A 27,876-nucleotide genomic window follows, 5' to 3' on the forward strand; every position below is an offset into this window, starting at 1 on the left:
ATACACTCACTCCATCCTTCCCCAGTAGCTAGGCTTTGGGTGCGGGGAGGGTGTACCACCCCCTTCTGCCAGTCTATTGGAAGATGTGATCTACCTGGAGTTTAGGTGGGGAAATGAGATAATCTCCCCCTAGCTTTTTTCAAAACTAATTGCAGAAGGGGTCTGTGCATGCCACAGCTGAGGCTGTATGTGGCTCACCATCTCAGGGTCTAGGGTTTGAGCACCACACTGGGGTATATATGTTCCTGCATTGCAAGGGGTTGGACTGCATGACCCTTGTGGTCCCTTCCAACTCTACAATTCTATGATTCTATAGTAACTGAATATTATGCCGAAAACCAATTTTGGTGCTTGTTTGGGACTATCACAGTACTTTGCTGGTCCCCAAGGAAGGATATTTTTGTTGTCTGGCCATTCCCACCAGTGAATCTTGAAATCTGCTGTGCTCAATCAGAGATGGAAAATGGTCCCTTGAAGTTAACCTTTCATGACATTTGCCAGAAAACAAGATTGCAAAGTACATAGCTATTGTAAAAGTCTGCCATATGCCTTATCAGTTTCAGAAGTGCTGCTCTTCAAATTCATAGAATCATAGAATCATAGAGTTGGAATAGACCACAAGGGCCATTGAGTCCAACCCACTGCCAAGCAGGAAACACCATCAGAGCACTCCTGACATACGGTTGTCAAGCCTCTGCTTAAAGACCTCCAAAGAAGGAGACTCCACCACACTTTTGTCTTTAAAAGTTTAGCTGCCGCTAAACAGCACACGGTGAGCTTTATAAGTGATCTTATTTTTATATTTTTAGACTTTGACATTTATTTTTTTGTGATAAAACTACATAAAATTATATTACTATGTTTTTTTGATTAAACTACATAAGCATCATTTTTTGTATGTATGCTGTTTGTATCTGAGAAGAAATGCATGATTGATGAAGGATTTAAAGTTGGACAATAATGACAAAAGTATATATTATTAAACTGCTGGCAATATGGCTGGTTATTAGTCACCATTTGATTTAGACTTAATGTGGCACCTTGCCCGTAGCAACTGTGTAAAACACTTTTTAGATTCAGTGTACCCCCTTAGAATGAAGTGGAGGTCAAATCTGTTGATCTAAGGAGCATTTGGATTCTGGAATAAAATTTAAGGCCTAATTCTAGGTCAGTAAGTCAATTAATTCACTTTCCAGACAAAATTGTGGGTAGGAATCTTAAGACTGAACTTCTCTCCTTGGGTGCAACTATTACTTGCTATCATTCATATGAGAGGTCAGCAGAAAATAGTGTGTTGTCAGTTCTGTATGAGAAACACAGAACTTCAGCCAAGACAAGGGGGGGGGGGGTTGCCAGGGATAGGCAAAAATGCAGGAATGAAGCAGATTGTTTGCACATTGCAAAATTATTGTAAAAGAAAAACAGATAGAGGCAGTCATTTTGCACAGTTGTGTTATATTTAGAAATAAGCTACAACAGTTTGTGACTGATTCCAAGTGGACTACAAATCACAGTTCTCATATACAGATGTTCAGTTCAGTGCAGTTACTGTAGCACAGTTTATATATGTTACCATGAAACACAGTGTTCCTTATATATAATACTTAAAAAAAACAAATAAGTTATACTCAGAGCTAGTGTCAAGCTCTACATCATTTAAAAAGAATTACAAATACAGCAGTTAGTGGGTGTGATTTTTTAAAAACAAAATATTCTAACTCAAAGTAATAAATCTTACATACTTTAAAGTAAGTTTGTCCAGTTGAGGGAAGTAAGAGGATAAACAAATCAGACACCAAACCTTTCTGCTGGGGGTGCTGCAGTAGAATGCTCCCTATTCTCTGATGCATGCGGAATGCCATACCTCCCCCAGGGCCATCAATTTCACAGTAAGAAAAAAGTTGAACATTTTGCTCCAGGAGGATGACTGTTGATATTCAGGAGGATGACTGTTTGCACCAGAGAACAAAATAGCCATAATCACTAGTGAAACACAAGGTCTAGCTCACCAGATAGATAGACAGGAGTGAGCCTCCTTACAAACTCTACTGTGCATGTACTGTAACATACAAGAAGTGTGGTCTACAGACTCTACACAGAGGCATGATTCTCCATTGGCTTTACACATGTATAGGGCTACATCTAAAGCTGTTGCTTCACACATTACTGGTTTGGGGAGCTGGAGGCCAAGGCTGGCACTTATTCCTTTAGCATGTAGATAGGATTGCCATTTGGTAAATGTATGAACTCTAAGCATGGTCAGCCCATGAACTAGTTTATGATCAGTTGCTGTAAACAAAAGTGCAATTCTGCATGCAATGGGCCAGGGTTGGGGAATTTGTGGCTCTTCAGATGTCTCCAACTCAGCTGTAGTCCAGCAACATCTAAAGGGCACCAGGTTCCACACCCCTGCAACAAAAGCTACTTTCCAAGCATTTCTGAATATGGTGGTTGCTCTCAACCAGCACAATCCTTCTAACATCAGTTAACAGTAATCTGCAAATATGCCGTCAACCTTAATTAACCCCTAAAGCCAGTGTCTTATAGCCAAATGCTCAGGTGAGCAACTTTACTGCTCACCTCCACTGACACATATTGCATTTATGAAAGACTGAGTTCCCTCTATGATAACTGCACCTTTCATATGACAGTGTTTGCATGACACAATAAGCATTATTTCTTTTGTACAACGCAACCATTGAATACTGATGACATCTCATCATGAACTGCATGGCAATAAAAAGGGCTGTATACCACACCCAGTTTCTTACTGTGAAAAACTTACTGGGAAAAAGACTGTCTACTTTGCAAGTCATGTAGGTTCACCATTAAATAAAATATAAATATAGATCATGAGATCTGTGTCTTGCACAGTATTCCTCCATCAGTCAAATGAATAATCAATTTTGGCTATATATTTTTAAAAATACATTTGATAGCTATAGTGGTCAGCAATATTGTAGTCTAAGACTTGCTAGTAATTCAGAATTTTACAGTAGTGGAAATGAGAACAATTTCTTACATCTGAGCATCTCTCCATTTTTCCTTTGTTTTTGGCTTGGCTTGCATAGGACTCTAAATCACACAGAATAACACAAATTTTGTTGTTGTTAAGTAGTCATTCTCTAACAACCCTAACATGCAACATTTTAGAAACTAGCTATACCTGCAATCTAGGAAACTCAATGAAGTTTCACTAACATTCTAGACAGCAAACCATTGATTAACCTTCCTTCTACTTCCACTCTCTTGTAATCGGGGGAATAATAAAAATAATTACTGTAGCATCTAAAATACACTCTTCTGTTATAATTAATGATAAAACTCATGAGGTGATTTGGATTTTACCTCCAGATTGTTTGAAATGGTTTAGGCAGTTTCTTCTCCAGTTTGCTGATAGTAATGAAGGATATCTCAAAGGCAAATGCTAATCTGATGCATCTTGCACATAGGAGTTCAGCTACTGGTAAAGGTGAAGTGTTCAGATCTACACTCAGAGCCTACTTTTAAAATGAAACTTGGTTCTCACAATGCTACACATAAAAAGCATTGGAACTGCTCTTATTTCAAAAGCAGCAATTACCAAGTAAAGAATGGGGAAAGGGAAGGGTGATCAAGCTGTTCATAGTGAATTGGTTCATTAGCCTATGTCAACACCCCCCCCCAAAAAAAAAACCAAGGAAGGTTTCTTGCACCATAAAATGGCTTCTTGAAACAAATACAACACAAAATAAATCAAGTTTAAGAGAACTTGCTCCAATTCTTTTAACCTACCCTTCCAACTGGGCAGCGAGTTGAGAGCCATTTTGGGAAGATAAAGATGATCACATTTCTACATTTTTTGTCTTTTTTGAAAACCAAAAGAATAAAGTTATTTTTTGAACATTAACAATAGAATTGTGTCCTAACCAATAACTGTGTCCTACCAAGTTTTATTGTTCGCTCTCAATGCCCATGGAGAAATTGGTCCACAAACAAAAAAATGCTAAGCATGAGTTAAACTTGGGATTCACGTAGTTCCACCAATGAACAGCAATTTCCCTGAGTTTGTAGTAGAAAAAGATTTCCCCACTGGTCCAAAACTATTAGCACTTCAATATATTGAGGGAGACTCTTTCACTAAATGTCCAGTCACTGGTCTAATTTGAAGAAGATAGGTGAACTACTGGAATGTGTCTGAACAAGACTAGAAAACCAAGATGTAAAACCTGCCAATTGCAACCTCATTTGAAGAAAAAAAAATTGTACTGGAACATAGGAAAAAGGCAGTGATTCTAATTAATCTGTACTTATAGTACAGAAATCAGCTATTGACAAGTTCATAGAACATACCTTAAAACAATTTTCAGTTTCGTTGGAAGGAACTTTCCAAACAGAAGTCAGTGAAAAGCTGCAAGGGAACATGCCTTTCCATTCTGAAACTCTTCTGCAGCAGAAGTTTACACACTAGCAGTATTTTAGACACATGTTATAGAGAATGGGACAAAATGTTGAACAGTTACACTCACACACTATGGTAGCCTAAAAGTGTTTGGTAGAAAATTGCTTTGCCTCTTTGACTAGAGAGAACAGAACCTGCCAGTTGGGTAACCTATTGAGGTGCTGCATATTCAGTTTTTTTCATACATGGTGAGCAAAAGTGCAAAGTCTAGAAAGTGGATTAAGGCCAAGAACATTTGACAGATATCAGTACAAAAGAGGATTCAAAGAAGATGTTAAGAAAGAAGAGCTTGCTCTATAAAAACACCATTAGCACTACTTGCTTTTTATAGCAACAACCAGCAGGTGGCCTTAGAAGTTCCTATCCTCCCCATTACTAACTCGTTCATCACAGTGATGACTTTATTTACACCCCTAAAGCAGCTTTATAGACAAAAGCACTGCTATGGATGGAAACCTTGCAGATTTCATTACGCGTCAGAATGTGTTCCAGTGTACTTTACAAAAGGTGCTCAGGCTTCCCAGCAGCTCTTCATACTAGATTTCCAGTTGCATGAATCCACAGTAAAACTGCCAGGCATTTTGTTTTAACCATGGTCTGAGCATGGGTCAATTCCAGGTTAAGTCCATTCCAGGAGCATGTTGCAGATGCTAGGAAGATGAGACTTTGTCAAAGCTCAGAGTTCAGTGGTAAGTAAACATTTCGGCCTTGTTGTAACATCTTCTGCAGCAGGGCTGAAATGAAAGCAACACACAATTTGTGTGGGAGATTTAAGGGGAGGGTCCTACTCAGAAGAGGATTCCTGCAACTGAATGAACTCAACCAGTCAATTCAATAACCTGATGGGAAAGCAAACAATTCCAAACAAGGTAAGGTAATTCATATCTATCAGAGCCAATGCAGTATTATTTTACATGGGAAACACCAAGGGTAAATATTGTAATGATCAAATTAAGAGCTGCCCGCTATTAATAGAATCATATTTGCCACATACAGCCAACAATGATAAAACTTTACTAGTATCTGCAATGAAGTGCATATGCTGATAAGCGAAATGCCTACAATGCTCACTTCTGACAAAATGCCCCAGTAGTACATGCATTTCTTTGAAATGCAGCAGCAGTTACACAGACTGACAAATTTGAGCCCCAAAGACTGACAGAAAGCCACTGGTAAAAGTCGCTTGGTAAAAGAATAACGAATTGCAAAATATTATTGTGCTTCCCAGTGCTTAATAGGAGAACTGGATAGTAAAAAACACACACCCCACATGGAATAAAGTAAGATTCAAATTAGAATTCAAGTAGCATAGCATTCCCTTAACCCAATGTAGGAGTGAGGAGAAAAGACTTACCTGGGCATGATTTCGGGCGGCGAGTAAAGTGGAGGTGGGGAGCCAGCAGAGATGGTCAGTGCCTCAGTGCTACCTTTCACTGCCTTAAGAGATAAGGCAACATCATTCCCTAAAGGCCCATTGGAAACCAGTCCGCTCTACAGAACAAAAACCAAAGGAAGGTCAGTAAGGTCACACAAAGCAACCTGGTCCATGTATTCCCTCAAGTACATGGTCCCAAAAATGTGTTTGTCAAGATACTGCAGTTACAAGGAGATGCTTACAGAGGTGAACCGATGAGCTAGAAGAAGGCTAAGTGCCCCAACCTTTATTTTTGTTTTCCCAGCTGGGCTTATTTCCAAACTCTGGATGACAAAAGTCATGGAGGCAATTTGCAGTGGAGGGCAGGGGAAGGAAATACTGAACTTGCCAGGAAGGGTTATTTCTGGTCACTGAAGAAGACAGCATCGTGAAGATGAGTAAGAGGAGCTGCCCATATCATCAGATGTTGTCCTCTCATGATGATGAAATGTCACTGTCTCTTGCCTGCCACTGCCCTAGCATCTACTTTAGAAGGAAAACCCTGAATATAGAGACAGCACAGCTGCTTTGGAGTAGAGCTAGGCTCCCAAGGCACCATAACTGTCACAAACACTAAAAGGAAACACTGATGAAACAAGAATTGCAAAAGCAGTTTTTACTCTTCAGTGCTATGAAATATAAGTGATGGGTTTTGAGAAATTTATTGCCCAGAACCACAGTAAAGCCTTTTCTTTTTTTAAAAGGAACTTCCACGATTCAGGTTAAAATATACTGTTCAGTTACTGTTACTATTGGTTAGACGTGAGTTATTTTTAAAACAATCACCTGAATGCATGCTTAAAAATAAAAGAATATATATCACTTTGAAGAATTAGTGAATATACTTACTGGCACCAACCACCTGGGCAAAACTGTTGGTGGTGAAGACACCTAAAACCCAGAAGCAAAAATGATATTAGAAACACAGAAAGACATAGGAAGTGTTTGTCTATTGCTCTCCTAAGGCTCTCCACTGCTCTCCCCTCTCTTATATCACCTCATTACGTCAAAGAGATCACATAGCTAACAGCAGCACTGGTAGTATCACTGGTACCCCCTCCTCGCAATGCCTAGGGCTAGAAGAAAGACTATCCCAAGAGGTAGCCGTGTTCTCTATACATCACTGAGGTTGAAGAGACTAACCATGGCCTTAAATCCATTGCGGAAAAGGAAATGAATGAATGAATGAATGAATGGTGGCACCCTATTCTCCAAAGGAGCCCAGGGAAGCCAAGAGAGCAGACAGATGGCTTGTTTCTTCACTCATGGAGAATCAGGAGAGTGGGTTCTAGTCTAAGTACTAATCACAGAATAGTTGTACCAGATTTCTTAAAATGAAGCAAGCTCATATCAGAAAATTATTCCAAAACCACCCAGCTGCAGTGGGACCCATTCCTTCCATTGGTTTGCATGTAATGTAATTCTCAATGGCTCTCTTTACATTCACCACGTGTAGACATTTTGTTCTGTCAGATACTTGTTTGGCACAAAGGAAGGTTTTAAAGATACCAGTAAGAAAGGAGGGCTGGCAGAAAAGTCATGGGCTGGCAGAAAAAAAATTACTGCCTAGGCAGGACTTGCACAGAGTCCAGAATTTTGCTTGCATGAACATGTAGTACAGTATTCTAATGTAACTCAACTAGCCCAAAGGCTCTCTTAGAAGAGAATTATTACACGAGAAACCAGCTTAGACAAGTATCAACTGGAACTACAGATGCCTTGTGTGCAAATGATGGAAGCATAAATCAATCATGTTTTCCTTCTAAAATTATCAACAGCACAATGAAATCATTGAGTTCCATTTAATTTCCACTCTTACCCGAGGCATGGCTTCTGTAAAGTCAATTAGATTCTCTGCCTGTGATGTTAACAAAATCTCTAAGTCCTCTGGAGAGTTCTGCAAAACACAAGTTAATTAAATTACAATCTGTCACCGGGTGGAACTGCTGGTCCCCCCCCCCCCCACTATCTCATCCACTTTTGAAAAAGCTGCAAGTTGTGAGGATGAAGCTTGTGAATCTTTTCCTCTTATATGTTGGTTTGGTATACAAGAATACACTTTTCATTAAGCCATTGAAACAATAAAATATAGTAGCAAAGAATCCCACTGTTGCTACCCTAAACTGCATGCAATGGGAAGCTCAAATCACATGTAAAGAAGGTTTCCTATACACAAGCTCTTCAGTTTGAGAGAATAGTGACTTTTATGGAAGGCTTTCAAAATCCTAGCTTGTCCATAATTTTAAACATCACGCAGTGCACAGCTAAACTATGGAATCTGCTCCCACAAGAGGAAGAGATGGCCACCAACTTGGATGCCTTAAAACGATTTGGCAAGTCAATGGAGGATAAAGGTGCCAATGGTTAATAGCCACAATAGCTATTGTTTCCACCTCCACTGTCAGAATACAATATGCCTCTCTTTGCTGGGGATTGCAAGTGTGGAGAGTGCTGTTGTGCTCCGTTCCTGCTTGTGGGCTGCTGATACACATATGGGTGGCCACTGTAAGAACAGAATGCTGGACTAGATGGGACTTTGGTCTGATCCAGCAGGCTCTTCTTATGTTCTTATGAGTTTCTTGCATGAGCCTTGGGCTTGAACCCTCTTCCCTTGGCACAGCCAAGAGGAGGAGATTGGAAGTTCGATGATTAGCGCTGTGGTTTACTGAAACAAATAAGTCAAAATTGCTACAATCTGAAGTTGACTTGTTTCAATAAACCACAGGTAACACGAACCATGGTTTGTCCTGGAGTTCATACATAATAAACTGCAGTTAGCTACAAAGAGAAGTAGACGCACCCAATCTTCTTGGGCTTTCCCTGAATAAGAGAGAGACGAGATGGGGAGTGCATACAGTTCATACACACAGTAATGTTTAGCTATGGCTTAATGGTATGCCTGAACAAAGCCAAAGTGTCTGGGTGAATCAAGAAACGCTGCAGTTAGAAAAGGAATGTTGCTGCATGTTTCAATGCACAACTAAGTGTTTTGTATGCAGCCCCTACTCTTCTGTGCTGCAATTGTAACTGACTCATGCTGGAAAAGCCACTAGTCCCCACAAAGATACAACATACCTTTACAATAGCAGCCTCCTCTGTAGGAGCCAGATTAGGAGGACTCAAAGAACCCTCAGGGCTAGAGGCAGCATTATCCTCATTTAATTCATTCCTGCAAGATGAAAACACGTCCACCATCATGCACAGCATGTGCAAAATAACCAGTGTTGCTCTTCACAAACAATCTGAAGACATGACAAATGATCACTGTGCCTCATGGCAAAGAAAAGATTATTGCCTGGGAGCAAAGGGTGCCTTTGAAGTCTTTTGTCATGTGAACGACAGCATCTTAGCACCTGCTGCCTCAGGCAAGCCCCCTAAAATGCATTGTGCTGCGGACAGATGGCTGCAAAAAGACATTATTCCAGAGTATTCAGCACACACTCCTTTACAGGAATCCAAGTAATGGCCAGATAAGAGGATGCCAAAAGCTCTGTCCACTCTCAGGCACATGCAAAAAGGACAATCTATATGGCAACAATGCTTTCAGAGATCTATTTAACATATGAAGTCATGAAAAGACAGATAATCGCCATGGTTTCATACAACTGTCTTAACTGATATTGTATTTTTACATTCTCTCGCATGCAATCATTTCATTCCTTCTTAGGCGCAAATGATTCTTTGATCCTATTTCTCCCAGCAGTGAAACCTCAGATGTGACAGTTCTTTGGGTTTACAGGGTGTAAAAATTTGTATCAATCAGTAAAAAGGCAGGAGGAAGGGGAGGAGAGAGAGGAACACTTTGCCTTTTGCAAACTCAGCAAGGACCATGTTATTAAATAAAGGACTAATGGTTTAGAAACAAAACAAAACAAATGAGCAAATTAGGGGCACAGCAGAGTTGGTTATAATTCCAACCATAAGCCATGAGAAGAGTATTCAGTGAATGTATGAGAGAACTCAATTAGTAAAGATACGAAGACTCTTCATTAGCATATTGGTTTCCATGGAAGTAAGCAATGATGCAGCGAGAATGAAGCAATTCTAATATGCCCTGAAGCACACCACCACAATCTTTTATCTTTAGATATTGCCCTTTACTAAGTAGTGCAGGGCTACAGCTGAAACAACTGGTCCTCTTCAGAAAGCTAAGGGAGCTTAAGATTTTATTTTATTTTATTCCTAAGGCTTTTTATCCACTTTTCTACATAAAGGTGGCTAATAAACAAAAATCCAGGAGTAGCTACAATCAAATTTCAGAGCAGTAGATGTGGTGGAATCCATGAAAAAGAACAATTACCCAGAAAAAACTCACAGAAATAAAACTATTTTGATTGCTTTTCTTAAAGCATACAGTGATGTAAGGTTGCTCCATATTCTGGGTGCCACAACTGAAAAGGCTGTGAAGAAATGCAAAACCGAATTTATAATGCCTTTAAAATTTATTTCTCGTATTGATTTTGTGTTATAAATAGGATGGCAACACTGTCACGGGGCTGGATGGACAGCAACAGTGCCCAAGAGGAAGCACTCCACTAAGACGTTGAGTTCTGTTCCTCTGGTATTGATTGTTTAGACTGTGAATAAGCCATACTAATTGTTCCTGGGTTTCTGGCAGACAAGCAAAATGACTAACCTGGCTAGAAATTGCTAGGATTAACTGAGTGAGCCACTCAAATGCTGAGCTCTTTTATTCTTTCCTAGACTTAATCTCTATGCAATCTTCCTGCTGTTTCCCTGCCTTAAGAATATTCCCTCCCAGAGGACTTACGGAATGAAGGCATTGGAGATAGGAAGCACTTTCAGCCTCTCTCTCGACTCCTGGAACACGGGGCTGTGGGCTCTCAGAGGGCTGTTCTGAACTTTTCCAGACAGAAGAATGCTCCTGAACAAACCAGACCCAAAAGTTTGACTATGAGCATGTCATAGGAATTCTAAGATCTCATATATATAAATCATACCACCTTTGCCACTATTCTCCAGTGAACAAACCTTTGCATTAGCAATAAAAAGCCAAGGTGTAAGCCAGTGCTTCTCAAACTTGGGTCTCCAGCTGTTGTTGGGACTACAACTCCCAACATCCCTAGCTAGGCAGGACCAGTGGTTGGGGATGATGGGAGTTGTAGTCTAAAAGCAGCTGGAGACCCAAGTTTGGGAAACACTGCTTTAGGCTATTTTCAACCATGCGCCCAAGGCTTTAGTGCAATGTAGATTTCAATAAGGATGCGGGTGGTGCTGTGGGTTAAACCACAGAGCCTAGGACTTGCTGATCAGAAGGTCGGCGGTTTGATTCCGCGTGATGGGGTGAGCTCCCGTTGTTCGGTCCCTGCTCCTGCCAACCTAGCAGTTTGAAAGCACGAAGTGCAAGTAGATAAACAGGTACCGCTCTGGCGGGAAGGTAAATGGCATTTCCGTGCACTGCTCTGGTTCGCCAGAAGCGGCTTAGTCATGCTAGCCACATGACCCGGAAGCTGTACGCTGGCTCCCTCGGCCAATAAAGCGAGATGAGCACTGCAACCCCAGAGTCGGCCACGACTGGACCTAATGGTCAGGGGTCCCTTTACCTTTACTAGATTTCAATAAAGCATAATTCTGCTAGAAGTAGGAAGAAGTAAGTCTGGGCAAATGAAATAAAGTTGACTGTATATAGATAGATATACCAGGAACCAATTTATTCTGCATAATTTTTTACGCTTCTGCTGCACAAGAGAGGGAAAGTGTACACATTCAAGAGAGCTATATGTATGGCAGAGTTGAGCAGCATTCAATTATGACCATGGACAATCAAGCTCACATCTCCTCTTAGTGACGAAGCTTCCTGTGTGGCCCTGGGCCAGTCACACGTGCTTGGCCTAGCTTGCCTCAGAGGATTGTTCTGACAATAAACGTAGCACTGCCCTGAACATCTTAGAGAAACTACAGCTCAGTGGTGGGAGTACATACAGGTGATTCCTGTCATCTCCAGCTAGAAGAATCCAATAGCAGGGGAGGTATCTCAGCCTGAGACCCCGGGCAGCTGCTGTTAATCACAATGGGTAATACTAGGCTACACAGGAAAACACTGTGTTTTGGTATAAGGCAGCTTTCTATGCTAGGTGGAATAAAAATGCCACACTCATATAATTGCCCACATGCATTCAAACAGATCCCCACAGCCTGAGTGGATAGAAACAGAGTATTTTAAAACTAAAGCGAACATTCTCAGGATACTGAATTCTACACTGGAGCTGTGCAAGATTAGAGAATTGCAGAATTCCACCTCTCTTTCCATCTTATGCACCCAATCTAGTACCAATTTAGCAGACAAAAATCTTTGCAAATCCTTAGCCTGCGGGAAGCCAAGAGTTGCTGGTGCCAGGACTTCCCATGGCATTTACATCACACACCAGTGCACTGAAACTAATTCCTTTTCTGCCTCTCTCAGAAGGGCAGCCAAGAAGTGACACTAAGCCATGGGAATTCCTCTACCCTCCATATACTTGCATTTGATCTGCAGGCCAGGTGGTGATATCCTCCCTCTCTCAGGTTCCCAATCTAGTAATGAGGAAAAGTAATCTCTCTCTCTCTCTCTTTAAAGGGCTAAGCACTTTCATTGGGTTCATGAATTCAAGGGACAAGCAGTCAAGCCTACTTGTAAATTAAGCATTCATGATAACAACAGAAATAGTAGTCTTTCTAAACTACCAGCTAACTCCAATTTTATGGGAACCTTTCCCATGTGGCTTCTTGATTCACAGAGTAACTGAAGCAAACTGCCCACACTGCCATGAGCGCAGTTATACCTGAATCCCTCAGCACAATTCACCCTCAGTGCCTATACCTGCCAGCAGCATCTTGAAGGTTGGTGTTCTTGTTGCCAGACATGCTGTCCTCCCTCATGACCTGAAAGAAAAGAGACATAACAGAACACTTTAGAAACTGAGAATTTTGCAGAGATTTATGATTTTATAAAAAGCAAGGCCATTCCTCTGCAATAGGTCAAGGACAGGCTACATGCTTACTGTGAAAAGGAAACAGAATAGAGTTCTAATGATCAGAACTGAAACAGTCTCATTTTACATGGGCAACATATACCAATACATATTTATTTTAAAATTTAAACACCACCTTTGCATCTTATTAGGCTTTCTAAAGTGGTTTACAATACAAAATAAGTATAATACTAAGCTCCACAATAAAAGGAAGAAAGACAAAAAAACACACACACAAAAAAACAAAACAAAAACAAAACACCAACCACACAGCAAGGTCAAAATAGTTGCATCAAAAACAGGCAGATACAAATCACTCACTCCCCATAGCTATCTCCAAATGCCCCGATTAACAAAAGTTATTACACTTTCAAAACCAGCAGGGAGCCAGGCTGCACAGAACGGATACTGAGATAGAAAACCATACTGTATCTTGTAGCCTGCTTAGCATTCAGAGATATCTCACTTTGATGCTTCTGTATAGCATGAGCACATCAAGTATGACCCCAAGTACTTATTTGTATTCAATCACTTGTGATCTGAAAGTCAAGTTGGGCTCTGAATCCTACAGTGTGCCTGTTAAATATAATTTCCTGAGTAATATTAAACTGACAGCTTTGGAAATGAGAATTAGAGAATGCAGCAACTTTTTATGTGTCAGCATCTGTGACTTATAAGGTCCAATTATGAAAGGGGACAGAGAGCTTGAACCATCAGATTTTCAGGAAACTATTTTAACATTTAACATTGTAACTACAGCAAATGCGCATCATCATCTCCAGTCAAAATGTTTATTTAATAAAGAAAGAAAGGTATTCCACAGCTCTTTTTGTTATCAGTAATTACATCTTTCTGCCCCAAAGCAAAGTACGGTCAGGTGAAGCCTATAGATCAGATAGACATTTTATTCTGTGAGGGTATTTTTTATCAAGAGGGAAAATAAAAAGAATGAGCAAGAACAAATCTTCCAACCTGCAGATTTTGCAAGACTTTTAGAATGGAGGGGAGCAGCAAAGAAGAAAAATTCTACACTACCATGTGGAAAGGTGTGAGGGGGCAAAGGACGGTTCTCTCATGCTAAATAATAAAAAAGCAGCCACCACTTGCTGAGAAAAAGGTTTGCACGCCATCTACAATGGAAAGCTCTACTCATCAATATTCTATGAGAGCCACAGACAGAAAGTGGGAGGGCGCAAGATGACAGAGATTAGTTTCACCCTCAGGATTTTCTTAGCCTTCCAAAAACTGGAGCCACAAAAAATATCTGCATACCAGGCACAAGGAATATTAGCAAGATCTAAGTCACCCAAAGAAAATACTGCAGAAATGTGCATTTACTGATCACAATGGCAAACGCTTGGATTACAGCACTTACCTTGTTCACTGCCTCGGCCTGGGCCTTCAGAATGTTGCTCTTGATGTCTGGAGGCAGCCGTACAGAGGCACTCACTGGGCTCTCAATGGCATTGTTGAGACATTTCTCTGTCAGCTTCACCACCTCCTGCTACAAAGTGATAGAGGTGCATTAATTAGCAGCATCTCTCTAGGGAGAATCTAGGTAGATTAATATCCACCGGGAGCAGCACAGAGGACACACAAACGGGGGTCACAAAACCAGAACCTGTAAATAATTACGCTTCAAACCGACAAGCAGGACTGAATACAGTGTACTGGAGAAAAGCCTGTGCAATCAGAGATGTGTGGTTTCAACAGCAGTATATACAATTTGGAGCATTTTGCAAAAGCTCTGACTAGGAGCAAGGTCTGCTTGCTAATGTTTTGGAACACACACTGTATTAAGAAACCAGAGCCAAACCGGAGGGGCACATGCTCATTAACACATGCTTATTAGTGCAGGTATACAACTGGGATAAAAAGGGAAACACAGAGAGTGAGTATGGTATAGTGGTTAGAGTGTTGAACCTGGGAGACCAGGGTTAAATCCTTTCTCAGCCATGAAACTCACTGGGTGATCTTGGGCCAGTCACAGTCTCTCAGGCTAACCTACCTAAGGGTTGTTGTGCGGATAAAATAGGGAGAAAGAACTGTATATGCTGCTTTGAGATCCTTGGGAGCAAAGGTGGGATAAAGTATTGATAAATAAACAAAATAAAAGGTACTGGGGCCAGGGTGAGGGGGGAAATTTTTGATTCCCATAAACTTTGTAAATGCTTGTAGCAAAAAGTAATTTTCCAATTTTACCTCCACATTAAAAATCCATTTCCTGTTAAGATACTATTTTATCCAAATGAGCTCCCTCCTCTTCTCCTTCCTCTTCCTTGTTGATGTCCAAATGGGGAGGCAATATTCTTTTTGCCTCTCTGGTTTCTTTCTGCCTTCCAACCAGAATTATAGTGATTTGGAGACACAATGGTTGCTGAGCAAAGTCCAGATTATTTAATCTGTTTGCTGTTGTATTTAATCTTCCAAGAGTTGGATTTCAATAGAACAACCTCCCCCCCCCCCAATGCCCTTAAAAGTGAACTCAACCACAAAGGGTTCCAGAGAGAAAGCAGGACTCAGAAGAGCTGACTTGGTCCCAGGAGCAGCAGAGTTGTTCTGAGGTGCTTCTCCATGGAGTTTAGTCATGTTTTCAAGCTACTTTTTTCCACCTACTGCTCAGTATCTATCTTACAAAATACCATTTTTAAAAAAAATCACTAATGAAGTTTTACTTGCATTGTCCCCCACATTCCAGAAACTCAAGAAACTGGAATGCCTGTGCATTTAGAAATTAATTGCTCCCTTCAGTGCCAGCATGATTGTCTAGATCTTGGCACTGCCAACCTTGCAAGCTTCCAGTCCAGCAAGCTGCCAAAAACAACAGCAACTCTCTTGTAAGAATAGGGCCATTCATACTACAGTTTCAAACATGAAACAGGGAGATTATTTTCCAACAAAATATTTCACTGCCGTCCTAACGTAAGAAAATAAATGCTGGCAAAGCAAACTGAATTTTAAACTATTTGCATCATCAGTTTATGAAAGGAATCTGAAGGTATTTCAGAATGCCATTTGGGGGGAAGTTATAGGACCCACGGCAGTGAGATAAAACCTCTACAGCTAAACAGAGAGCCAATGATTTGTGGTTCTCTTCTTGTTGCTGAGCTTGTTGGAATGTCTGTCCTCCCACAAGACTTCAGCATTATCCCTACATTATGCTATCATAAGTAATAGTAAAATATTAAACCATTTTGAGAAGTCCAGAAAATTAGCAAGTTTTAGCCCTCGGGTACAATTGCTTATTTGCTATATGAATATTTTGTACATAAGGAGGGTTAAGGTTAGTGTGGGAAGGAAATAAGTTGAGCAGTGAGGGACAGACGTTACAAATGGCTGTGGAGCCACCCCCAGCCTATGGAAAAAGGTACAAAATGAAATGAAACATACAAGCATTTCTGCAAAAAACTTTTCTAAAAAGTTTAAAATCTACAATTAAGTTAGGCGACATCTGCATTATTGTATATGAGCATTAAATTCACAATCTTGTAAGCATTTGAAAGGGCAGCGAGTAACACAGGGTTCCTGTGTTACTTTGTGCTTCTGGGTGCAAAGGAAATGATGATTTATAAAGCTTAAGTCAGTTGCACCTTCACTGAGGAAAATAAAACATAACTTGGCACTCTTAAAAGAATCCATTTAATGGTTACATAACTGGTTAAGTATATGGTGATCTGTTCTGATTTAAGGGTTCCTTGCATAGGATAGTCTGATATTGAAAAACACATAAGTTATGCAAACGCAGCTATAACCCTCCACATTTTTATGCATAAGTTATGCAAACGCAGCTATAACCCTCCACATTTTTAATCACAGTGAAAGACTCCCTAACACCGAACCTAGTTTATGCAAGTACCAACGTGCACAAAATCATTAGTTCTATTCATATGGCATTTGTTTGTTAATATAAACTGAATACATAAGTTGAACAAATAACCTATACTCATGGGGGTCCGCATATTTTTAGTTTAATTATCGTTTGAGACACCTTCATTTCCTTAACCACTTGAGGTCTTGTTTTCTTCATTTTTGAAAGCTGAAGCACAATAAAAAACAGACTTAGACACTGATCAGGATTGAGTGTGTTTACTTCTGTTTATGAGGAAGAGCCATCAGAAAAGAACCCCAAGGCTAATCTTCTTACAGACTGTGTAATCTTTATAATACACTAGCCATGAACTGTGCACAAGGCAGATTGAAAGCCATTGAGGAAAACGTGAGCATTCAGAAGTAACTACTTTTTCCTCATGAGGTGCTTCAACATAGCCCAGAAAACAGAAACAACCATGAGGACCTGCATGTTCCTCAATACTCTCAGTAAGCTACAATGCTCTGCTACTCCTGGCAACTAAAGAGTGTGCAAAAAAGACCCATTATTTATTAGCTCATTGCCTTTTCATCCTTCTTTTCAACCAAAAATTGGCTCCCACGGTGGTCTCACAGCAATTAAATGATTAGAAGGCCATGCAGAATTCTCTCTGCTGTTGTTGAGTTTTAGCTAGATCTGGGAATGATGGAGGAGTTAACTAGTCACAGGCTTCCCTTCATTATCACTGCTAGCTAGAGGAAAGAAGATTCTGTGCTGGAGCTGATTCTAAGAACAGCGGGGGAGGAATATGATGTTAGTTTCCCTCTCCCCCATTGATATAATCTGTTTGTTGGTTGCAGAAGGTATGCATGCAGCTGGATGACAAGGGTCACATTAACATGCTTGTTTGTAGACTTAAAGCACCCAAATCCCCACCAAACCAGGCAAAAGAAAAAAGTGTGTTGTGAATTGCTGAAACCCCAAAAGTTTCTGATGGTGACGTGCATGAACACAGGGAACGAAAAAAGATCCCCTGCGTTCCCATGAACTGCTGGCATCTAGTGGACCTTGTCAGCGCATACAGTATTTCCTTGATGCTGCTCAGACGGATTGTTGCATGTGAATTTTTTTAGAGAACATGACCTGGGCCTCAGAGTGGGAGCAGATGTTCAGCTCCACATCACTCATGGAAATGCACTTGGTTCTTCTGTTTGGTCAGGGAGCCAGTAACCTGGAGTTTTTCTCATGCGCCAGCATGGAGACTCCTTGGGGCTGAAATTGTCCTGCAAGAAGCTGTCTGTCTTAGGAGGAAATCTGTTCTCAATTAAAGGAGCTGTATTCCCAACAAGATGTGGTGCCAACTGCTACCTCTCAGACTGTAAACCAGTCTAGGTTATTCAGGAAGATCCCAGATAATTTCTATCAGATTCACACATGCATCTAGTCAGCTTTTACAGGGGTTTTCCAAAAACAGAATATAGGCAGGACTAAAGAGCAGGAAAGTAACAAATTTCACTGAAACCTAAACTTTACACTCAGTAACTTTGGGAGGAATGAACACTCAGTACCTGTTTGTTGATGTTTATGTTGGACTGGGAAACCAGCAAAGGGTTGAGTTCTGCTTCCAGCCGCTTGAGTTTCAATGATGCATCCTCACCTGCTCAAATAGAGATAGGATATAAGTCAACCTAAGACTGGAATGGTGCTCTGAAAATCTTTTGTCATTTCTTGTCAATTATTAAAACCAGGATTCCACTTTTCTGTGATTCTGTAGTTTATCTGCTTTTTTAACATCGTCTGTGCAGCCATACATGAGTATTGCATATGCACCAGCTGGAAGCATCTGGAAATCCTACTGTTTTGTTAAGAACTGTGGTCTGTTGCAGATAAGCTCAGGTTGGTAGGTTAGGAAGGATCACAATCCTTGTTGAACGTTACAGCGTTCCAGATACTTTCCAGATACACATCAGATACTTTGCAGTATCACAGACAAGTAAGCAGGTATTTTAAATGTCCCAATAATTCCCATTCTACCAGGCATTTCCTTACCAACAGGATCCGCCTTGTCGGAGGGTTGCTCCTTTGTGCCAAGAGGAGTGAAGCCAAGACCCATTTGTTCCAAAGCTTCAGCTGACCCTCCGGCAGGAGGAAAATCAGTAGTATTGTCAATACAAGTTTCCAACAATTCCTTGTTATCCAGTAAATCAACAATCAGGGGCACACTACATGGGATATGAAAAGGAAACAAGGTTTTAGGCACAAACAATTCAAAGCAAGCTTCTGCAGCAAGGGTGGGGAACTTTAGGCCTAGGAGCCTCTTGATGCAGCCCTCAGGACAACCCACACCGTTTTTGATCTAGGCCCTCCCTAAGTCCTTTTGCTTTGCTGGAATGAAGTCCTTGAACTGAGACAATGCCTCTTACTTGCCTGGGTAGAGAGATGAGTGCTTAGAAACTTCTGACTTCTGCATGACTAGAAAAGAGAAGGGTCATATCCATTCACCTATGGCTCTGCCCCATCCACCATGCAGTGCCCCCAAAAGTTGCCAACAAGGAGATGTGGTGTTCAAGCTGAAAAAGGGTTCCCTCCTTCTGCTGTGCGCTATGCAAGTACAACTGCAGGGCTCCTTAAGCTCCAACCCAGCATTAAAAATAAAATTTTAAAAAATCACACAGTGTATGGATTGGTCAGGCATTTGCATGTGCTTTTAAAGATTTCTGTAAGCTACCTTGAGAGGGCTTTTTCCTCCAGGCAGAGTATAATCCTTTAAATAAATAGCATAACACCGTGCTATCTATGATTGAGGCCCTCTCAGATATTACACAATTATTTTCTAGAATGTGAACATTCTTGTGGTACCCACCTTTTCCTGTTAGGCAAACCACGAACACCTAAGCAAGTGATTATTTGCATTTTTAAACAAAGCACTCCAATCTGGCAACCACTGATGTGCGCTTTTCCTGATCTGTAATGAAGCTGGCATGCTAATAATGCAGATGCTTTTTCACAGTTGTTTTTAAAAGATCTGGATACAGATGGCAATCTTATGTAATTAATGTTGTCCCAAGATGTCCATACACACCGCCCAGGCTTGCGCCCTGGAGAGATCACTTTGGTGCTGCTAACACAGCAAAAACAATGTAGGAGGCAGTAGTTACTGCAGCCACAGCCACAGCTGTGATTCTCTGGCGGTTTGGCTTTTCCCCCAGAAGTGCGCTCCATTGTCTTTCAAGATAGACTGATGCCAACAACAACAATTCTAAGAAATAGAATGGAAGTGTTCTGTTCATCCTTCTTACAATCTTTAGTACACAGCACTTCTCTTCAGTGGCGTAGCGTGGGGGGTGCAGGGGGGGCCGGCCGCACCGGGCGCAACATCTGGGGGTTAGGGTTAGGGGGCGCAAATCCACGGGTTAGGGGGCGCAAATCCATGGGTTAGGGGGTGCAAATTACTTGCCTTGCCCCGGGTGCTGACAACCCACGCTACGCCACTGCTTCTCTTTTACTCTTCATGTCACAATAATTATTGCGGTAACATCTTTCACTTCCATTTTCCTGCAGCACTCTTCCCAAATACACATGATAAAACACCACCCTTGCTATAATACCCTCCCCAACCTAGACTGGGAAAACTGCAACCTTTGATTACATTTCATGATGATCCTCTCATGAAGTTACCATGTATCAAAGAAAAACCTTCTTCACTGACTCTATTTGGCTGTTCAGTTTCTTCATATAACAAACAGCTAAGGAGAGCAAGGGAAGGCTCAAAACTCTATCCCCTGGTGTGGGGAAGCTTTTTGGCTCTTCAGATGTTCATGAACTACCAGCTGCCACCACCTGTGGTCATTGGTCATGCTTGCAGTTCAGCAATGTCTGGAGGGCCAAAGGTTCCCTACCACCTGTCTCTATGCCCTCTGGTGCATGAGGGCAAACTTTTAAAGCAGGGAGATCCTGTACTCATGGAGTTTCCTCCCATGACTTAGAACTTTGATTATCCAGGGTTCTAAATCTTATGGGAAGCCAAATAGTACAAAAGGCTCCTGTTTCAGAAGCTCATTCTCCAACCTGCAGAAGGTGGGGAAAGAAAAAGGACGTGGTTATGCACTGGAAGGGGTGGGCATGGGTGGGCATCCCTGCCATCTTAACTTTTATTTTTAATGGTTGCTTGACCCAGTTTACCTGCGCATGTTGCAGTGCAGCAGCAAATGTCAGATCCACTCACCTGCTGTAGATCATTATGCATAATTCATCTGTATGTCCCACCAACCCACCCAATTTCTCCACTTTTTAATAGCACAGAGACTATACATGGCATACAATCTGTGGGCAAAGGACTTGAAAAAACCAGTAATTGCTGGTATACAAACTAAAGCTGATAAAAAGCACCCCCACCACTTGGGACATTCAGAAGCAAATGCAACTTGTGAACCTGATCTCTAAGAGACTGGAACATTATCCAGAGCAGCTTACTCTCATACTTCCAGACCCTCTAAGCAACAGGACTGCTATCATGTCTGCTTTAAGTTTGGTTGCCCCCATCCACTTTAGTTCTGATACTAATCACTATTTTCAGAAACACCACTGCTCTGGAATCAAAACATGTACACAAAAGATGCAGCCAAGTGTCATCAGAATATTGATGACATACCAACCCAAATCTCTAGTGCAATTCTCACCAAAGCTTTGTGCAAGTCTGGGGTGGATAACTTGCAGATCTCAGCCACATTTTATGTAGGTGGGGAATAGGGAGGGAGAAGACCCAGAGGGTGGAATGGGAAAGAAGTTATCTTCTGTGATGAAGAGAACTGCTGCTCTCCCATAGAAAACAATCTAAGAAGTTAGGCTGCTTTATTGATTTCACTGGTTCTCAACTTCCATTTCATTCGTTGATTTTCACAAAATGGAGATTAATACATTACCTTGTAGTGCTGTGGTTCCCAAACTATAGTGCACTCTCCCCGCAAGAGAATGCACAGTATAGTTAACAGGGAGGAGAACATCCTGTAGCCGGCAAAGATAAACAAAGTGCTATGCTAACCATAATGGTGTGTGTGAGAGAGGGAAATTCTGACCACAATATCTGCTTCTCATCATGTCCACCATGGCTGGCTGATATTAGGAAATAAAACGAGGTGTGATTTTTCTAGTACATTTCTAATACCATGGTTGAATTAGTGCCCCGATCCACACATATAAAGAAGTATGCGCCAAAGAGATGGCTGCCGGTGGGTTTTAAGACTTGGGAGGTACAGTACGTTTAGAATGCACCCTATTTAACAAATGTTGAGAAAGTATTCTGTGCTGTGTGCACAGGCTTCCATTCAGGATGGGGAAATGATGTGTTGTAGCCTCTAAGGTTCCTATGTTTCACAATGTCTCCCTCTTCCAGTCATAATGATGAGCAGTTTGCAAGTGTGTACACAGCCACATCACTTAAACTGGCCTGGGCAGAAGGCAGGCAAAAGCATCAAGTGATCGCAGTGGGCCCATATTGAGATCCAGAAGATTTTGGGTCAGCTCAGCCCCCTTCCTGGAACACTCCATTTAGGGATTGTCTGTGTGCTTCCGTAAGTAGAGATCCCCCTAACAAAATGGAAGAGGGAGCTCTGCACAGGCAGTGTAACACTGAGGGCAGAGGGTAGCAGGATTTGGGAGAGGGACACATTTTTCTAATCCAACCCTGCCCTGTGCTCAGGGTAACATGAGCCTCTTTTTAAGTCTTTTGATACCTCTAGGGGCTGGCAAAAAGTGAGGCTAGTAACTGACTTGGCTTAGATGCCCTGGACTCTTTTTAATGTTTATTTATCTTTAAGCAAATAACCACAAACGAAGTGCAGCTTGATAAAGCTGGTTATTTTTCAACTTTTGTTTTTAAGCTTTGTTATTGTTTAACTCCAAGCTCCTCTAATCCAGAGCAATCATTGCTATGCATCATCTGACATTTCAATGGAGTGACTACAAATAAACCCTCTACAACCCTTCTAGGTGGTTTAACATTGCATCTATGCAGTGTAAAGTAGAGCTGTGCCAACATCTGTGCCCTCCTAATTTTTCTTCCCTTGCAAAAGAGGCTTCTGTTTTCTTTAGAATTTTGTTGGTGCAGGATTGAATTTAGTTTATTGTTGCAAGCTGGCTTTAGTTTTCTGTGTTTTTCTTTATACTAAACATTTTTCCAGTGCTCTGCAGCCTCCTAGATGCCTGTGCCTTCAAATCAGAAAAGCTCTAAGGGATGAATTGTCTAATGTAATGGACTTCAAACTGACATGTGGGAAGCTGGGAAGGCTGCAGAACAATTTTTCTTCCAAAGAAGATAAGGGAGTAATGAAGGAGATGTAAATGGCTCATGATTCTCAGCCCCTGAGATTGCAGGGAGGCACCTCTTTGTTTTTGCTGTTACTGCATTGTTGAACTAGCATTTTCGAAGCAGAAGAAAACTGGTCACATGCAGCTACATCATACAACCTGAACTGGTCACACCAATAAGGATACTGGCAAGCTGACATGCTTTTCCAGGAAACACAATTGAACAGGTTTTTGCATTCAAGCAAAACATCTCAGAAAGACACTCTCAGACAACCTACTTGGAGGTCCTTCAGGTTTCCTTAAAAGCTTTTTATTTTTAATATCAAAAGTATAATTCTATTTAATATCCAGTTAGGCACATTATTAAAAGTGCAGAAGAACTAAAAAGGAGCAGCCTTCACCTGCCAGTTGCCATCTCCTCTATTTTTAAAAAATATAAAACAGTTAAAAGATCATGTCAAGCACAATTAAACCGCTCATAGTAGCTTTGCTTACTTGAAACGCTTTGAGAACAAAATATAGTTTCTATGGTTAGAATATGCAGCTTTGTTACAACCAAGGAAGCTATTTAAACCTTTCTTCCACTAAGAAAAAACTTAAGGTATTTTCTCTTAAGTGGAAAGAGAAATACCTAGAAAGCTATTCCTTCATATTCAGGTGTTTCAGCACATAGGTTAATTATTTTTAAAAGATGTCTTCTCCTGTCCTTCAAAGTTCCAGGGTGTCACAGGGAACAATCAAGGCTTCCTAAAGGTCAAAAGTCCTACAGGTCAGTCACAGAGGTTTGGACACCAGAACCAAAAGCCTGTCTGTACATTCCTGCATTCTTCACATTGCGGTCATGGACAAAGTCACAGTAGTGGTGTCTATCCACTGAGTGGGCCGAGGGTGGGGACCACGCGTTCCATGCACTTCCACCACGTTGACAGCAGTCACCAGCATCATGGGGCCTGGATTGGTTTGGGGAATGGGATGAGGCACAGTTAGTATCTAGACACAAATGAGGAGAGAGAATGGAAGGAGCAAGAGGTAGCTGAGGAAGTGGCAGACTAGCAAGAACAAACTTGTTTAGCAGCAAGCACAACGCGTGGTTTAATGAAATGAAACTGTGGACTGTCAAGTCAAACCCTCCACCGCTGCTACGACGTCATGCTGGTTTCAGGGTGACCAATGCAACAGTTAATTTGAATACTCCCCCACTTTTTCATATGGCATCTACTCCATACAGAAAATGAAATTAGAAATGAATGCAGATACCTATCCAGCCCACTGGCTTATCATGGCTTACTATAATATGAATGGCTATAGATTTGCCTAAATGTGCAGGCTTACCACTATATTCCTTCTTTAAGCAAAATACCTGATAGGCACAGCAGCGTTAAAGGATTTAAATGACACTGTTAAACATTTAGGACAAACATACTATTCTTAACAGGAGAACTACTTTGACGTATCAGAAAATAGTTTTTGAGTCTGAAGCAAAGAAGAATGATGAAGAAGCTCACCATAAACACTGTGGCCCAGTTCGCATGACTAGTTTCTGAACAAGTCAACTTCAAACCATGGATTATGAAGTTTGTGTGTGTAACTAATTGCTGTATTGTTTGTTTTAAACCAGGACCTCTGGTTCATATGCAATGGTAAACAGCAAAGATAACACAGCAGAAGTCCTCATCCTTGTTGCACAAGTGAGGGGAGGGGGAAAATGCAGAAGCCTGATGCTCTGAGCTCAGGAAGGCTTATCCAAATAATGCTTAAACCATGCTTTAACATGGCATGCGAACATGGCCAGGGAAAAACAAGAGTATTTCATGCACATGTTATTCAGAATTAACTGATCTGGATCCTGCTTGCTTGGCATGGTTTCTGCCATTTTTTCTGTGCCCAAATTTCATTTTAGGGAATAGTCCAAATCAATCTTCTTAGATATGCGCAATTTTCAACATTAACGCAGACACAGTGTGTTAATGAATGAAACTGTCCTGGACTTGCCCAGTTCTGATTAGTGCATGGTCTTGGAAAACCATCTTGTTATGACAGAAAATCTTTAGCGCTTCAGAAAGAGGAAGGGCTAGTTTTTTATCCTCCGCTCTACTGCTAATTAATGCCTATGAGCATAGCTGGAGTTGCTCCATATTGAATATATCTTGGACACTTGGTTCCTTAATATTACACATCAAGGAAGTTTGCTTTTTAGCTGGATTCATAATCACATTCTTTTATGTTCTGAATTCCAAATATCCTAATAAGTAGTATTTTAAAATTAACTGCATTAATGCATCTATAGATCTGAACTTCTACACCTACCTACTGGCATAACCACTGATTTTAAAATGGAATGAAGCACTTCCCAAAAGCTTAGTGTGTTCAAAGAAAACTTAGGAAGGCCCATTTTGGATGACAGCAAAAGATAACTATAATGCCTGTGGGGGTTTTGACCAGGAAACTGCCTAAGAATGCAGGAGATTAGTAAAAACCTTTGCTTGGCTTCCTGTCTCCCACACTTACTCCTACTAAATTTGATCAGAACACTTGATTGAATTGAGTGTTGCTGCCAAAGCCAGCTAAGGAAGTCAACTCAACTGAACAAGACTTTTAGAATTCTTAAATCCTTCAATCTAATAATTAGTAACTATTATTTTCAACAGTACCATGCCACTTTTGGTGCTACTGTATACATGAGGGGAGTTTTCTCAGGGTTTTTTTCTAAGATAGTTTGAGTATCTGATAGTCTTTGGCTGGTTTCTGGAGTGTGTGGGTGTACGCATGTATATGTGTGTGCTGAATATTTAACCATATTCAAAGCTTGTGCCCTAAAGCCTGTAGTTCTACTGACAGTACAACAACTATCCAATGAAGACTGGGGGAAAGCCTATCAGTATGGTTGTGAGACCGCTACTGATCAACTTTTCCATTTTGGAAAATACAGTATGACAGTTCTGTCTGTTGTAATGTTCCACTAAAATCGCATCACTATGCAATCAAGCAGCATCGCAGGAAGAATATGCACATCAGAGTAAAGGAGATTTGAAAAGCATGCAAGATACCAAGCCTATTGCAAAGAAGCCTTCTTTAGAAGCAATTTCAAATCAAATCAACTCCTGTTTCTTATGTTGAGGATCTGGTTCATTGCCGTATGAATTCAAACACCACCTTTATTTTATGAACAGCTCATCATAAAGGCTGCCAGCAATAAATTTCAGGGTTCCAGAGTTTGTGGAAGTCTTTGCATGTACAGCTACACAAGGCCCTACAGGTGTTCACACTGTTAGCCTAGACTAATGTCTATTAGCCTAATGGAGGGTAGGAGTGGAACTTGGAACATCTGGGCAGGTCTGCTCAAGATGGCCCTATTCTTTGTTCTCATGGGAGCTGGTAATCCCTGAAGATGGATCACCAGCACCTGACATCCTAGCCCCACATCTGCTCTGTTCCACTATCAAGGCAGCAACAAACATGTTTAAAATTGAATGTGAATTTGAGAAGACACAGGCTGCTCATTGGCCCCTTGAACACAGAGCAAGATTTCAATAGTGCCTTATGATCAGGAATTAACCTTGACAATCTTGTAAAACCTAAGTGCAAATCTAACTTTGGAGTTTACACTGAATATCCTTGTCTTCACAATCAATAGATTAGGAACCTCCACAATAAAAAATGTGAACTCATAGTAAACTCTCTGAATGGTGTTGCATTGCTTATCCTTTTGAGTGGCACTGTCAGCACTGCAGCTCAAATTATGTCTAAAAATGACATAATGAAACACAGCCACGTTTCCATACATGCCAAGAACCATTCCTTTAAAAATGTTCAGATCCTTTACCAAATTAAGAAGTTCAATGCACCACAGTTCTAACAATTTTGAGCTTAAATAAAAATTCTCTAAAGAAGGTTGATGAAGTGAAAGGAGCAAGACCAAAGCCAAGCTGTGGGACCAGACCAATTAAAGGGGATAAGAGGTTGATGCAGGAAAGCCCCATAGGCAGCATTGAGACATTCAAGTCGCTCTCCTCCAAGCAGAGACACACATTCCATCAATGCATCCAGCTTAATCTCATTCCAAACTTCAGACTGAACGCAACACACTTGACTGACCATACAGCTCCAAACAATTCTTTACTGCTTCCCCTTCCCCTGACCCCTGAGAATAGCAGCACAACCTGTTAAAATGCATACATACATGCCGAGTTCATGTATAACATTAAATCATAGTCAGAAACAAACACCTGTTTAATGTGAACAAGCAGCATACTGGGGCAGGATTCTCATGAGTGTCCATTTTACTCCTCTCCCACTGCTGCTGTGCTGTTCCACCATTAAACAAAACCAGGTGTTGGCTTAGTGCTGTGCAAGAACCATCATTGGTGGCTTACTATGAGGAGTAAGCCAAAAATGAGCATTTAATCTTTGCATTAAACTAATGTTTTAACATCATCTGTGAACTTGGCCGTACCATGCAGAATAACAAAAATGTAGGCTGCTTGAGGAATATTTAATTCTGAAATGGAAGAATGCAGATTTCCCCACAAAATCCCAAGGTGATGTAGGATCTACTCAATATACTGCCCATATCACATACTGGGCTACTGCTGAAGCGAACTTACACCTGAAGTTCTGAACACATGGTCCATGTTTTCGTCCAAGCGCCCAGAGCCAGTATAGGCACACAGGGCGAGGATAAACAGACAGGTTGTGTGACAAGTTTTATCAAACATGCATGTCTGCTACAGTTAAAAAGTTCTCCTTGTGCCACTAAGGTCTGGAATAGACCACTGCAACACATGGATGGAAAAGCTATAATATCCAGGGGTTGATGGAACAGGTACTATGGTGAAAAACAACCCTTTCTTATCTATTAAGGTTTCTGTAGCTCGTAACAGCTACCATACTTCCAAAATGGTCCTTTTTTACATAGCAGTGGTATAGGAGTGTGTAG

General features: G+C 41.1%; 1 protein-coding gene and 1 long non-coding RNA gene across 2 annotated transcripts in view; one reads left to right on the top strand and one right to left on the bottom strand.

The window, feature by feature from the left end:
* The first annotated feature begins 740 nt into the window (after positions 1–740).
* On the top strand, positions 741–3,844 carry LOC310673220. The gene is made up of 2 exons (XR_014508920.1): positions 741–3,399; positions 3,486–3,844. It is a non-coding gene; the product is annotated as an uncharacterized lncRNA (long non-coding RNA).
* Positions 1,439–27,876, bottom strand: part of EPB41L5 (erythrocyte membrane protein band 4.1 like 5) — a 57,781-nt gene continuing 31,343 nt past the window's right edge. Inside the window, exons 17-26 of the mRNA XM_083430520.1 lie at positions 18,684–18,856; positions 18,203–18,291; positions 14,202–14,330; positions 12,676–12,737; positions 10,627–10,740; positions 8,931–9,024; positions 7,675–7,752; positions 6,705–6,746; positions 5,796–5,932; positions 1,439–5,175 (exon numbers count right to left, since the gene is read on the bottom strand). Of these exons, the coding sequence (XP_083286646.1) occupies positions 5,118–5,175; positions 5,796–5,932; positions 6,705–6,746; positions 7,675–7,752; positions 8,931–9,024; positions 10,627–10,740; positions 12,676–12,737; positions 14,202–14,330; positions 18,203–18,291; positions 18,684–18,856 (976 nt within the window). The 3' untranslated portion in view covers positions 1,439–5,117. The remainder of the gene's footprint in view (positions 5,176–5,795; positions 5,933–6,704; positions 6,747–7,674; positions 7,753–8,930; positions 9,025–10,626; positions 10,741–12,675; positions 12,738–14,201; positions 14,331–18,202; positions 18,292–18,683; positions 18,857–27,876) is intronic.

Source organism: Podarcis tiliguerta, assembly GCF_965153285.1.
Source record: "Podarcis tiliguerta genome assembly, chromosome: 1".
NCBI classification, from domain to species: Eukaryota; Metazoa; Chordata; class Lepidosauria; order Squamata; family Lacertidae; genus Podarcis; species Podarcis tiliguerta.